Source organism: Procambarus clarkii, chromosome 67 (genome assembly GCF_040958095.1).
Source record: "Procambarus clarkii isolate CNS0578487 chromosome 67, FALCON_Pclarkii_2.0, whole genome shotgun sequence".
In the NCBI taxonomy this organism is placed as follows: domain Eukaryota; kingdom Metazoa; phylum Arthropoda; class Malacostraca; order Decapoda; family Cambaridae; genus Procambarus; species Procambarus clarkii.
The window spans coordinates 17876856-17891855 of NC_091216.1; the positions used below are offsets into that span (position 1 = coordinate 17876856).

Consider the following 15000-nt stretch of genomic DNA (forward strand, 5'->3'; position numbering starts at 1 on the left):
CGTGAAGAAAACACTAACATAGTACAGTATAGTGTTTTAGTTTTTAGTTCACAACACCTGGTTAAACAACAAATCAATGTTTTTAATAATATTAAAGTGATTGCAGGCTGTTTTGCACACAAAACAGTTCACCAAACAACTCGACCAATTAGTGGTTAATGCAGTCTGTTTACAACAGTTTTGACCAAAGTTCAACTCTTAGGCAGGGCAAGAAGTTTTACGTGTGTCCTTACACCTCATGCCTTTGTTCACCCCTTAGTAACTAGGGATAGATACCCAAGAGTTAGGCAACTGTTGTGGGTTGCATTTTGGGAAATGTTCATTCATTGGCCTAGCTACGGGTTATCGATGACCCTTAATTAAGGCTTTCTGTTTCTAGGAAACTGAAACAATTATAAAAACGAAGCGTGTTGAAATCTCGATGTACGATTTACTGGTGCCATCTCAAAGCTGTATTCTATTTTCAATATAATGAGAATTGAAGGGTGAAAAAAATATTTCAAAGAGGCTATACACCCTTGTACGCCAAATGCCTAATTATCAAATAATTTGCCATTTGTGTATAAACCCCATTTGTCACGTCAGAGCCTGATATAGTGGAGCCAGAGGCAAGTGAAGCCATGGTGGAGGCTGGGATGCTGAGGGAGCATCCGGCCTCCACCCGGCCATGTCCGCCGCCTGCATGGCAGTAATGCCACCACCACCACCACCCTTGTACGCATTAACCACACACGAAACAACACCCATATTCCACACGCGTGCGCCCTAACTTCAAATATTCAAACACTGGATCCCGCATAGCCGTTCGGTATTAATGAGGGGGGAGGTAATACGGTGTGTAGGTGGTGGTAGGAGGCCGGGTAGTGAGGCAGTGTAGAGGGCCCCTACCGCCCCTCCTCCACCACATAGGCGTAAACACACTGCTGGAGGGATGGGTCTGGTCGTGTGCCTCCATCTTCCCCCCACACACACACACCAACTTTTTTTATTACTTGCCTGATGGCGGTGTTGGCCTGATTTCTTTACTGAAAGAATCCCAAGATTGTCCATTTTGTAAAATTCCCACAGAGCTTCTCCAGGAGCGTTTATCGTCCATGATCCTCCAGTAATGTTCACTCCGCAGTGTCCAGCGTAACGACAACCTCGCCTAAGACGCGTTCGGATGTCATGGCTTCCACGAGATTATCTTAATTTTATAGACATATTTTCTTGGAATTGGATCTGTTTACAAGCTCGGAGGATGTTTTAATCCAAATACGTTCTAAAAACGTTACAAACTAAATATATTTTCGTGTTTGTTTCGATCAAGTAAGAGGAAGTCAGTGCTGGGGTTGGCCAGGTGAGGGGTATCGGATGTCCCAGCAGGTGAGGGTGTTCCAGGCGGCGTTGCCACACGCTCTGGTGTGGGTGCTGGCTGGTCCTGGCACCCTCTCATGTAGGGCAGGTCCTACAGCACCCTACATACATCCTAGGGCCTCATTAATATACCTTTTGGTAACAATCACGAGTAACTATGCATATGAACTCATCAATAACGCGTAGGATATTCTTTCTAGATCGTTAGCTTGGATGCCTCCACCTTATACATAAACATGCGCACGGAAGAAGATTACTAATGAATTGTATTCTCTCTCTCTTTTCGTAGTCACTTATTGACCTTAGTTGACCTTGTTGACCCTCCACCTTCGTGAAAGAAAATTTGTGTTTACAATCACATTAATGTACCTAATGTCAACATAATATTAAAGAGCCTTGTGCTACTAGTGATTCACCTTTCACCATTTAGAGCAACCGTCATCCTGGAAATTTAGTTTCTCATTATCACCACATATCTCCTAGGTAATCATTTTTATATCATTTTGACAAATCGAATTGCAGTTTCCGTCAACATAAATATATAATAATAATAACTAGTTTTAAAAAGGTATATCTATCAATATGAAGTGTCATAACGCAAGGCCAATTTATATATATATAATATATAATATATATATAATATATATAATATATAATATATAATATATATATATATATATAATATATATATATATATATATATATAATAATAATAATTGTGTGTGTCAAATTACCGTGTCATAGATCAGTTCATGCGTATATATATGGTGTTTTTGGTTTTAACACATTAACCCTCTGAGGCACCATAAACTTGGGCAGAAACGTAAGAGCAGAGAGATCTTGACAAGCCCGCCTTACCCATGATAATATTTATCCGCTTTCCCACCTAACATTTTTTTACATAATCATAAAGAAGGTTTACCTCTTATAGTTTAGAAGTCCTACCTGTGGGTCAGTGGGTGGCCTTGATGCAACTCTTACTACAAATACTTACTGGGAAAACAAAATATTATTTTGTAATTCATATTTACGTTACTGGCTCTTAATCAAGCAGTCGCCCAACAATTTTGTTAGTTGAATTGGCCTAATAGGTAGTAGAATCTGATTAGTTTATACACTGTTTAAAATTAGTCGAGAAAAGCTTGAGCAGTTTTGAAGATATCTATAGATTTCAGTGGTTATTGCGCCCAAGTTAGCTGTGATTCAGGAGGAGCGAGTAAGTCAGGAAATACCGTTTAAGTGTTCATGAGTCATACTGGAACCCATGGACGACGTGTATACGTACACACAGTACATACTCTGAACACTCTACTATGATAAAGTGTGTGTGTGTGTGCATGTCAGGAGGGGAAGAGAAAACCAGCTACATTGCCACTTGATAGGAGAGAGGAGCTTGCAGGGTACTCCATGATGGGCGCATATATGTAGGCCACACGTATACACGGAGGTAATGCACACCGCTAAGGTTGAGGACTGGCCGGAGACGAATGGCAAAAGTTCACATGTATGCATGTAGGTCGGTGTTCAGTGTCAGCCAGACTGACGGTGTGAAGGGGGCGAGGGGTAAAGGAAGTGATGTACTTCCTTCTGTCAACAGTTTTGTTTTATTTTATTCATATGATATATTTCAGCAGTATAGCCCTTTAGAAGCCCTTTTTTCCAGCTATGACGTGCCTATATAGTTGTAATGGATCACATCATGGCTCGTTGAAATCTCCATGATATCCTTGTTGGTGTGCGCCCATTTGAATATGTAAAATACTTTTCATTTATAGATACACACGTATAGGAGTTATCACCTCTGGTGCAATTGTGGGAACCCATAGCCTCGGAGAAGAGAATAAAAGGTCTTCAATCTTGCGAATTCTCCCTAAACATTTGTTGAATATTTTCTTCAGTTAACAACTCTGCTATTTTACACAATATGATTTATTTTTGTTTTTCATAAACTCTCCATATATGTTATCGTTCGACTAGAAGAATGTGCTGGTAACTAGAAACATTAAGCATGCTATTTGTTCTATAGTTTATTTTGACTTATATGTAAACCCTTTATATACCTGTGTATACCCCTTATTGTGGAATCAATTGACTGTTTGATTTACCTATGATAGGGCCGCGTTCAACACCAATTACTGTGGTAATACCAGCTGCATATTCATAGTGTCCAATTTGTTACTCTAGTTAAATTTTCATAATTTCGCTTTTTTCTCACTCCACAAAAAAATTGCTATACATTCTTCTAATTTATTAAGAACGTGTAAATACATTATCTAAATTCAATTTACAATTTTGGTGGCCAGCTGGTGGCACCATGATGATGATGGTTGAGGGACGACGACGCTCTAGGCCCCACGGGGAGCTGGGAATACAGCCTGATGTAACCGGATATGTGGCCGTGCTTCCTCCCCCGCCCCCACCCCTCCCGTGGCCTGGGGACCGTGATGCGACCAGCAGGAGCACGGTCGAATAATAGGCTTCAAAAGAACATTCTAGGAATTATAATGTCTGGTGCTAGTTGTGTGGTTGGACGTTATGGTAGATGGGTTAGGTTTATTGCTTACTGGGAGAGAAATAAACAAATTTCAACGATAAGTGGGCTTGTATTGGCAGGCATGAGCGAGGGAGTTGATCGATGCTTGGGACACCACCTCTTGCTTTGTTAATCTCTTCTGTCACATAACATTAAGTGCTGGGCACGACAGCGGGCAAGTGCTCGTTGCTCCACAAGGGTGATGGATGCAACGTGATGATAAGTCAATGACGTGGTTAGTGGATGATGAGCGCGTCAGTAGTGAAACACTGTTACCTCTGGCTAGTAAGTGGTAGGGTGACCGCTTGGTCAGCCTCGCCCTTGGATAGGAGGACGTCGATAAGCCTAGGAGGCTTCCTTTCCCTGATAAGAGTATATACAACGTATACCAATTTGAACTACTCCACCCATAAAGATAAATCTATACTCCCTTGCCCAGTACGGATGGCGTACCGCTTATGAAATTATTTGCTTCCCATAGTGGCAGGAAATCTCCTTCAACTGTATAAACTATGTACGTAGCTTATACAGAACCGGATATGTTCTCTCCTCTGTATGACGGACATAGAACAGTGTCATCCTCGTGTTAGTCATAGCGACCAAATTAAGCCTTGTGCAAAATGTGTGCATTTTGCACACGTCAAGAATGTTAAGTCGTGGACCAACAGTATTACTCGCATTCCTAGTCCTCACTAATATGCTCACCGCGGCATTTTCTTTATTAATTGTCACATTCCTGTACACTGTAAAGTCTTCAACTTTCCGACTCCATCACTTCTTAGGTACAACAAGTAGATGTGATATTTTTTGCTGTAATATGCTCAGCTTACAGAGGATCCTGCTGTACTTTCCAAGTACTGAATAACAAACATTACATGAAGGCCTCCGCCATGCCTCGGTAGTTTCTAAATTCATGGCTAAGCTGACCTCGGTAGGCCTACCAGGATTCTTGTCTCCAACAATGGTATTCCTCCGCCTGACCGCGACCAGGGACTAGAACCACATTCACAGGGTACTTACGTCTGCCCGAAACGCTTTGCGTAATAGTGGCTTTAGGCATTGTATGTACTAGCTCTACCTATAAGTCTACCAATCCTTGTAAAAATTTATTGTATGTATGTACCTTACCTAAATAAAATTGTATTGTATTGTCTGACCGGAACTACTGAGTGCACTGACCACGTCACCAATTGCTCAAATTACACGCTCGTCTCGTGTTGATCACATATTATTGATCCTCCGTTCTGTAGTCAGTGGCGGAAAAGGTATTCACATAGGGGCTTCAGGAACTGAAAACATCTGTAGGACCTCAATATGTAGATTCTTTCCCGAATCTAAACTTTTGCACAATTATTGAGTTAGATAAGTATCACGACAACTTCTCTTCCGACAGTACCAACTGAATGATGGGATCCATCAGAGTTTGGGAAAGTCATCTCATATCCTGGGAAAGTCATCTCATCATATATCAAGAAAGTCATCCATCATCTTGTTTGGGAAAGGAAGTGTTCTGCAAAGTGAATATCAGTCTGGTTTAAAGCGGACTATGCTATAAACAGCAGTTTGAGCGTATCTATAATTTGCTTCTCGGGGTGGGAAGAGATTGTAATTTAGAAGAACAGTCTCCCAGGAAAGTGCCGTTGTTGTTTCTCTTCACTTCTGTCTGCCTGTATTGCAAGATTTTGACTGATACATCAGAGTTTAATTGCAGTTGTAGTAATCCACTTTGAATGATGTGTTGACTTTTGATATAGCATTAAGATGGATTTACCTAAGGATTTTGATACCATTTAAAGCACTAATTTCATTAGCACGATCGTTGACGCAAGGGATACTGACTTGTTCTCTCATCTCAGAAAACAGGAGAGGCTTTTTCACCCACAGAGTTCCGCCCATGGAACCGCTTACCCTACACAGCCGTAAATTGCAAAACTTTGTTGAATTTTAAAATTCAGCTGGACAAAATCAGGGCAAATGGGGAGACGTTTGACAAGCCACCGGCTTCCTGTCCTCATCGACACAACTAGGGTGTTAGTGACCCTCAAGTAAATTCATGTTAATATTAAGTATCTCTGTTATGAGGATACTCAAAGGTAATCCGCATGGCTTCGATTTTTTTTGTACTTGTTTAAATCCTTGAAAAATTTACACATGTGCACTAAAGGTATTCACTGCCTTTATTCATTCTTCTCTTATTCTTTCTCTGCTTATCTGGTATTCTTCTGCCATGTGAGTCATCTGGGACCCTGTTTACGGACTACTCATGCCCGTGCCACCTCTGTGGCTTAATCTTCATCAATCATCTGGGACACCTGCCCGGCTCGGTCAAAACAGCACCTATGGGTTCCAGGAGACATTGGTGATCAGCGTCTGCTGGCTGGGAGCTTTGTTTATGATTTAGAAGGGGACGAGGGTGCTAGTACGGTTTCCAGTTTGAGTTATTAACTGATACACATGTAGAGGCGTTTTGGAGATGGTGGGAGGGGGAGGACTATACTAGGGTGTTTTTGCGAAGGTCAATCTCCTGACCTTGTACTAGCATGACGGAGAGGAAGAGGGAAGACGTAGGTATAGTGGGAGGGGAAGAGAATTCAACTGTTACAGTGTCTTGCTTCGGAGTCGAGCGTATTACAATGAGTGTAAACTATTCAACGCTAGAAATGAAGAAAGGTAATCTGAAACAATTAAGCTGTCTACTGCAGTATTTTCAGCAATTTTGAGTGATACAGAGATGGCAAAAAGTTCAACTTGCAAGGCAGATTCCTAATTACTGACCTTACATTATTTTCACTTGTGGTTCTATCAGCCTGATGAACAATAGCAGCATTTCCTATCCTCGCTGTAGCTGAATTGAGAGATCTGTTATATATGATCTGCGTGATGTTGCCTTCAGTTCGTAGATTGTGTATAATTCATGATTGTGTTCTGGGATACTTAATTTTGCATCAAGTTGAGGAGACATAGTACCTATAGGTACTAACATGTGTCCCGTCTGTGTTTTGTATGCATGTATTTACAGCAGTACGGATCATATTAACAAACTAATAATGTGTTCAGTAGGTTTCCTATGCATCGAGTTTCACAACACATTTATCAATGCATTGCATAAAGTAGGGCAAAGTCCCTGTAGGATACCTAAGCCAAACTGTGTGTGCACTCCATGCTTTCAGACGAGTTCACCGAGAATTAATGGCATGCACGTATGTTAATGCCATATTATAGACGAGATTTAACGTAAACAATTATGGCAAGTAGAGCTAATGACGAGGAAATACTGTGTTGATTCCTACACCGTCTTATTTGGACGGCATATATAAACCGGGGCTTGGACGGCCCCGGTTTGTCCAAGCACGGTGCAGGAACAAGAAGTATTAACTTAGTCAATCTATTAGTGCCGACGAATTCCTGGCAGCATGCCGAGCGAGATATGCCAACTACATTCGCTTGAAAATGAATATAAAAATCAGAATTCATGATATTAAGCAACACCGGTAAAATCCGTGCGCAATCTTCTGAATAATAAGTTGCTGACTTTCTGTATTACGCTATGATTAGCGAGTGCGTACGGTTTCCTGCTCAAGTGACGCTACAACATTTGGGTAGGAAAGTGTTAGGTTGTTATGTGATCTGAGCATCAGGACAAATGGGAGGGGGAGGGAGAGACCTTTGACAAGCCGTCAGCTTACTGTCCTCGTCGAAACCACTATAGAGATAGTGGCCCACAGGTAAATTCAGGTAAACAACGGAAACGCTAAGTGACGTCACGTGCAGCGATGCCAGATCTTGTATACTGCTAGAAATATTTTTGAGTATTGTTCTACCTCTTCGTAAGGGCGAAGAGGTAGAACAGCTTATTGACAGAGCTCGGGTGCATGGAGGAATTGTGTAAAAACCTGGTTTGTGTCTCGGAGAGACTGCAGGATCCGCGGTAGGTCAAGATGATTTCCCGGTTGCCATTCTTTTCCATGTCGTAGCTCAGTCGATTAAGGCAGCGTCTGGGATCCTCAGTCGATTAAGGCAGCGTCTGGGATCCTCAGTCGATTAAGGCAGCGTCTGGGATCCTCAGTCGATTAAGGCAGCGTCTGGGATCCTCAGTCGATTAAGGCAGCGTCTGGGATCCTCAGTCGATTAAGGCAGCGTCTGGGATCCTCAGTCGATTAAGGCAGCGTCTGGGATCCTCAGTCGATTAAGGCAGCGTCTGGGATCCTCTCGGATGTAGGTTCGAATCCTCGTCACGGCCCTTGTGGATTTGTTCATTTGATGCATCACGCTATTGTGATTTGTGTGTGTAATTATAAGGGCTTATTGGCATGACTGGCTGCTAATAGTGCTGAATCTTTCATCATTATGTAGTTATCTAAACTGATGCATAGTGGTTCCATATTGAGCGTACAGAATGCATATGTACTGAAAATTGTAATAAAGTCGTAGCGAGTACGAATTTGAATGTGTAAGTTATCAGAAAGCGGCAAGTCAGGATGGTTGTTTAGTAGTCTTTGGTACAGACTGTTCACGAGTGTAGATATTCAGGATGCAATAGGAGAGCACAAACTATCTTTAATGAGGAAGGCACAATATTTTACATCTAATATGTACAAATTATACTTACCATCGCTAATAAAACTGTCCCATCTACCTTATTGCAGTAGGCTATGTACACTTACAAGACCCAATATTGCACTAACATGTACTGATATATGTACATGTGAAGCTGAGAACAGGTCTAATATTAACGTTTTCAAACGGTTTACTTTGTGTACCCGTTATAAGCAACATGGTTTCTTATCTATATAAATTTAAGTCAATATAAAATTAAGAATTAGTTTTGAACATATTCCGTAAAAGCAGAGGAATGGCACATTACTGCTTTAACCTTCCAGTGCTGGGTGTTCTACTGTTGGATGCTGATCAGATCTTTCCAGACCAAGCCAATAGTTGGACTTGTTCTCGCGGACCCTCAATGTTCCTGGATATTCATATACAAGTGATGTACATTACAAGGATATTATCCTTGTAATGCACATCAAACTATTTACTTCCGTAGGTAGTTATACGATGGTGCATACCCAAAATACTAATCAGTATGAAAGAAAATGAAGTTTTAGGAAAAAATAAGTTCCCTAATTATTTTTATAATGGATAATGGGATTGAAATTCCAATCAGGCGAATGAACTGGAAACTCTCTTTTTTAACATATTGTAGGTAAATGAACAGGCTGGTTGGCATATTCTTATTTTAGTGCTGTGATTACATAATCACATAAGTAGGAAAAAATAGACGTAGTCATTCAGACCCATTATTACACAGAAAATATAATCATCATACAGTTCACTGAAGTTGGCACTAATGGTTTTGTGCTGACATTTGTCCTCTTACAACTCTTGGTATTTAAATCAACATTATACCGAGATAATCCAGCATGTAACCAACATTATACCAAGATGATGGTTGCATGTAACCAACATTATACCAAGATAATGGTTGCATGTAACCAACATTATAGTGATAATGGTTGCATGTAACCAACATTATACAGTGATAATGGTTGCATGTAACCAACATTATACAGTGATAATGGTTGCATGTAACCAACATTATACAGTGATAATGGTTGCATGTAACCAACATTATACAGTGATAATGGTTGCATGTAACCAACATTATAGTGATAATGGTTGCATGTAACCAACATTATAGTGATAATGGTTGCATATAACCAACATTATACCAAGATAATGGTTGCATGTAACCAACATTATAGTGATAATGGACACTATTACCTACCTATACATATATATAATTACTCGTTTTGCAACCAGATTGTGGTGTCTGGTCCACATGTAAACAAAAAATTATTAATGATAATTAACAATTATATACATGGGACTGAATAATTATGAAATAATGAGAAAAGCCAGCTTGGCCTTGTGTGCCTCTGTAATCCTTTACACCACCGCCCACGGAATGGGTATGGGGTGCATAATAAAGAAATTGAATTGGCCTGAGGCTGAGCGAGCCCCTGAGCCACACTTACAGGACGGATAACTTTGACAGCCACGGTATGGACGGAGTAGTTACCTACCACAACTCAAAATCACAGTGTTTGGGGGGTAGAAATAGCCTAAGCTACTTTATCTCTTTGAGATGTATTTCTTATCTCAATAAACATACTTGAACTTGAATCACATTGCCTTTAAGGTAACTTGAAGACTTATGTACATCTAAGTAACTTAACCACAAAGTCTCGCCATTCTGGACGGACGAGCACGGGAGAACACGGCTCTTTATGCCCTGGTGGGACACCACGAGCACAGCTCTCATTCTGTAACTACTTTCAAGTAATTACAGGGAATGTGCAATACAAGAGTCGGGGAGTTTGGAGGGATGGGGAGGGGGGGGGTTACTTATCCACACACTGGCATAGTTTAGAAAACGAGAAGGAAATGCATCGAATATCTTATCTAAAACTTTACAACATTTATATTAAGATAATTAGCAGTGACTTAGAAGATCCCTCTGTAGTTCCCCAAGTGTATACTGCCGCATCTAACACCTGCAGCACTTGTTACATTTCCCAAGTGTAAACATTGTTTATTACGTTTAAATGAGTAATGAAAATATCTTGCTAGTACTGGTAGAAAAGTTCAGGTCATTGTTATAAGATTAGTTTGGTAACCTTAATTATAGAAAAAGATAAATTATACATATAACATAAAGTATTGAAATAATTTAATGTTAGAAATTATCAAAATACTTAACTGAGAGGCTAGATACTTAAAATAAAATTGTCAATGCAGTTACCAGTATTTTACAAAATTACTTTGGTATTCGGGAATTCACATCATTTTGCGATAATTTACATTAACCTACGTGGCTATTACCGAAACATCGGTAACCTACAAATGCTTGTATATTTCAATGTTTTCGAACTACAAGAATTTTTTTCTTAGAAATTAAGTGTTGATAAAATTTAAAGTTAAATTTAAAATTATACAGCTAAAACGTTTCGTCCCATGCATTGTGTGCTGTTGGGTATTAATAGTTTGAGACGGTACCCACATTCTACTGAACCCGTACTGATAACTCAATATTCTTGGTCTTTACACCAATAAATTAATATTGAATACAGTATGTTGCAACACAAATGTGATAAGCAATCTAGGATGAATGCAGTTGTTCAATTTCTTCGTCAAATATAATGTGATAAGCAATCGAGGATGAATGCAGTTGTTCAATTTCTTCGTCAAATATAATGTGATAAGCAATCGAGGATGAATGCAGTTGTTCAATTTCTTCGTCAAATATATCAGTTACAACCCCACTTTAGCTTCTAATACTCTTCCTCACGGTCTTGTTTGTTAGTTCCATCTTAGTTATGTTTAAATTCGTACACGTGGCTAAACCAGGCATATTGCTGGCGTGTTGTTAGCCGATAACGTCTCGTCCATAGTCTTGATCCCGATATAAGATGTGGTTTTGGTTATGCAATACGAGTTGGTTTAAGTTTTGGTTCCCTCGAGTGTGAAGACTCCGTGACTCTGGCGATAGGACTCCTTGCGCTTCTGGATGCGGTACTCCACCCAGAAGAGCACGGCTGCTATGAACTCCGCCACTACGCCCACCACAGCTGTAATATAAAAAAAGTTTTTCCATGCAAAATAATGGTAATAACGTAGTCTTTATTTTGAATACAAATCTACTATGAAAAATGATTAAATTTGTTGGACAGTCAGCTAGGGTACCTTTCACTGCCGGGAGAATAGGTGCATTAGGTGATAAGAAACACGCTAAATCATTTTTTGTCCCGCCCGAGATTCGAACCCGGAATTCCCGTTTGAAAGTAGAGAATGAACCCGGCTGTAGTACAGAGACCCTTAAATATATATAAATATGCACTTAAAATACACAAATGTGATTGAGAATTGTCATGTACTTAAGTTTAATCGTTATCTCAAGGGGCTCAGTGTGATAATGCTGCCATACACAAGAGTTAGACTTGATAACATACAAGGTGTCAATAAAATTACTATCGGGTTCAGAGTTGAGGCTAACACACGTGAGCAAAATAGTGCATACTTCCATATTTGCAATACAAACACATATTAACCATATATAAATTCGTATTGGTGGTATTACTTTTTTTTTTAATTTTGGTGTATTTTTTGGAAATTACAATACAATCGCTATGGCTTGTTGCTTTCACCTGATTACCTTACCTTTGAACCCGATAGTAGTTTTAGAAGATCATACTTTCTCCAACCGATAGACATTGTTTATAAAGTCTGAACCTAATGAGGGCAGAAATTTCCTAAGCTACTCTATCCCTTTGGGTTGTATTTTATATCAAAACTTACTTGAACTTATGTCTAACTTGTATATTTTACTTACAAAACCTACCCACAATCACTACCTGATCATAGGTACTATATAATACTGAAATAAGGTGAAGAATGTGTTACGGGCGGGGTCCGTGGAGGAGTCCGTGCTACAGGGACATTTCGTTCTGAGGAGCTAAAGCAACAACAACGTGTAGAATGTTAGTTACCGAGGCCGAAGGACCAAGAGAGGTGGTTGTGGTCCCAGTGGGGCATCCAGTCACGGTTGTCACCCATCGCTCCGAACACGATGACTGCTATGAACCCGAACACCCCTACCGGCACGAAGCCCATCGTTAGTAATAATACATATTAACACTAGCCACCCCGGCCTCTCCATCTGTCACAACGGACAGAAAATGATGTACTAAATCACCCAAACCTATTTGTGCGACACGCATAGAAAATGTGAATGTGAGCCGCTATGATTTATAGTACATCACATTTTGTCCGTTGGGGACTTTGACGTCAAAATGCGACGTATTACTCGAGAGGACAGCTTGTTATCAGCATTTCAAAACATCACTTGAACACCAGCTGAGGAGAACTTTCCCAGTTAACTTATACTGAAGTGCAACTAACTGTTGTCGTGCACCAGTAACCTCTCCGTTAATGGGTCCATATAAATAATGCAGTCATCACAGTTCTCGTATAACATACAACACCAGTTACCAACAGTTGAACACATTATCTCATAAATCTGTCCTAAATAAAACACCTTCCAACGTCGATAACAACAGTTCAGCGTATCACTCAATAACTGTCTCCTTAACATATAACAGTATGTCAAAAATCTTACGAACGCTGAAATGAATAGTTCATTATTGTGGTAAAGTTCATATACACCTGTTCAGTCATGACGTGCAAAATATATGAACAACGAGAATAATGTAACTACTGTAAGGTCTTGTATATTTGTTATAAAAAAGTTTAGATTTTTTTAAAGTTAATACCCGACAAACACACACCGAAACTACGACGTTGGTACAACGTTCGAACAAGTTTTAACACCTCCTAGCCACTTATAACAACCAATATAGCAAGTTGTAACAACGTTCTAATACGTCATAAACACGTTAAGCCAAGATGTAACAACTTTATTACAAGTTGTAACAAGCGGAAAATAGAGACAGTTTCGGTTTGTGTTTCCAGGGTACGTGCCAAAAGTTTTTAAAGGCAAATAATTGTATATATTTGGCATGTTATTACAGATTTGCATTTTATACATAACTGAGAATGGGGAAGTAATCACGAAGGCTTTTGTACATGAATAACACAGCAGACTGAATGATGAACCAACTCACAGGAGATGAAGAGATCAATATAGGCAATCTTGAGAACTGATTTCTCGAACTCTTCGCCTGGACAGAGGACTAGGATACCTGTGAGGGCCGCCCCAATCAGCGACAGTGTGAAGCAAAAGGTGAAGAACACCTGCACCGTCACGAAGAATGCTGCAGGAGGGAGAAACGCACATTAATGGCTGATCCAGTTTTGGGTTTATCCACTATCCAGGGCCGGATTTAAGACCTTTAGGGCCCTAAGCGTTGAAAAGAGTATGGTAATTCCATATACCGTTTATGTAATTCAAAATAAAAACCAATAGTAAACCGTAAAAAATATTCTAATGAAAAAATATAATTATTTGTAAGAAAAAAACTCCTATTATTCCACTGTTTTCTTGCCTTGAAGATACATAGCATTTTAACATACACGAATCAAAGATGCAAAGCAATGGTTATTTTTGCTTGCTTGTGCCATTTCAATACAAAATATTTTTAACTTCATTTTTTAATCGCAAAGTCTTTGGTAAAATCCTCACAATTAATGACACCCGCTTCGCTCCCAAGTGACGCTTGACAAGCAGTGTGGGACTGAACATGTTCTCAAGCAAGCTGTGGTTCGTCCCAGGACCATGGGGGCAGTTGCAAGATTCCAACTTTGTTGTATTCCCGAAAATAAAATGTATTACTAACCTTTTCAATAATATAATTATATTAGCATTTTTTAATTTACTGTGGGGCCGCCATTTTACAAGCCTTGGTTCAGCTGCAACATTACACCATGATGGTCCATTATAAATCCGACTTTGGAAAAATAACTGTGGGGCTAGTCCTCTTTACTTGAGGCCAGGATGATTAATCCAGGTCTGTCATTATCACAGTAATATTGAAAGGTCGTTTGTATAACAAACTTAGTATATATTGAGGGTCCCGGTAGTACAGTTGGGTTCGTTCTCTACTCACAATCGAATATTCCGGGTTCAAATCCCGGGCGGAACTGAATTGATTTGCTCCTGTCACCTCATGCATGCCCCTGTCCACCTAGCAGTAAGTAGATATTTAGAAGTTAAATTGTGGTATTGCATACTGGAGAGGGTCAGTAATTCAACCCTGGAGACAACCTTGATATAAGCCTATAATATACTGTATGTATAAACTGGCTGCCTACCCCCCTCCCCCCCCCCCACCCGGACACAATGAATTATATAGATATACGCAAAATTATTCGTATACACATCACTCTAATTTAATGTGAAATAATAAACAAAATTAATCGGCGTCATCACAAAAATGTGTCATCCCAGGTGAAATGTTTTTCAAAATCCTAGCCAAATATCCCAAGTTTGTCTACTGGAGATACACATAGCCTTCCCGGTTTGGTGCCTCCTTTTGATAATTACTTACTTACTTACTGGAGATAATGCACATACTGAATATAAGTTCTTATTGAGT

The 15000-nt window shown here is 39.8% G+C and overlaps 3 protein-coding genes across 10 annotated transcripts in view; 1 reads left to right on the forward strand and 2 right to left on the reverse strand.

Annotated features, from left to right (window-relative positions):
* pck (Claudin superfamily protein pickel) overlaps window positions 1-1156 on the reverse strand; it is a 31075-nt gene extending 29919 nt beyond the window's left edge. The window contains exon 1 of one of the 4 annotated variants that reach the window (XM_045757809.2): window positions 997-1156. In XM_045757809.2, the coding sequence (XP_045613765.1) occupies window positions 997-1096 (100 nt within the window). In that variant the 5' untranslated portion in view covers window positions 1097-1156. Of the gene's footprint in view, window positions 1-770; window positions 961-996 lie in introns of those variants that run through there. The other 3 variants (XM_045757808.2, XM_069310368.1, XM_069310367.1) reach the window with 3 other exon arrangements.
* Window positions 1-15000, forward strand: part of LOC123767767 (uncharacterized) — a 672233-nt gene that overhangs the window by 624224 nt on the left and 33009 nt on the right. The window lies entirely within an intron of this gene.
* LOC123767769 (uncharacterized) overlaps window positions 9110-15000 on the reverse strand; it is a 23305-nt gene continuing 17414 nt past the window's right edge. For all 4 annotated transcript variants that reach the window (XM_069310379.1, XM_045757813.2, XM_045757812.2 and 1 more), the window contains 3 exons: window positions 13570-13719; window positions 12436-12540; window positions 9110-11517 (listed from right to left, as the gene is read on the reverse strand). In XM_069310379.1, the coding sequence (XP_069166480.1) occupies window positions 11390-11517; window positions 12436-12540; window positions 13570-13719 (383 nt within the window). In that variant the 3' untranslated portion in view covers window positions 9110-11389. The remainder of the gene's footprint in view (window positions 11518-12435; window positions 12541-13569; window positions 13720-15000) is intronic.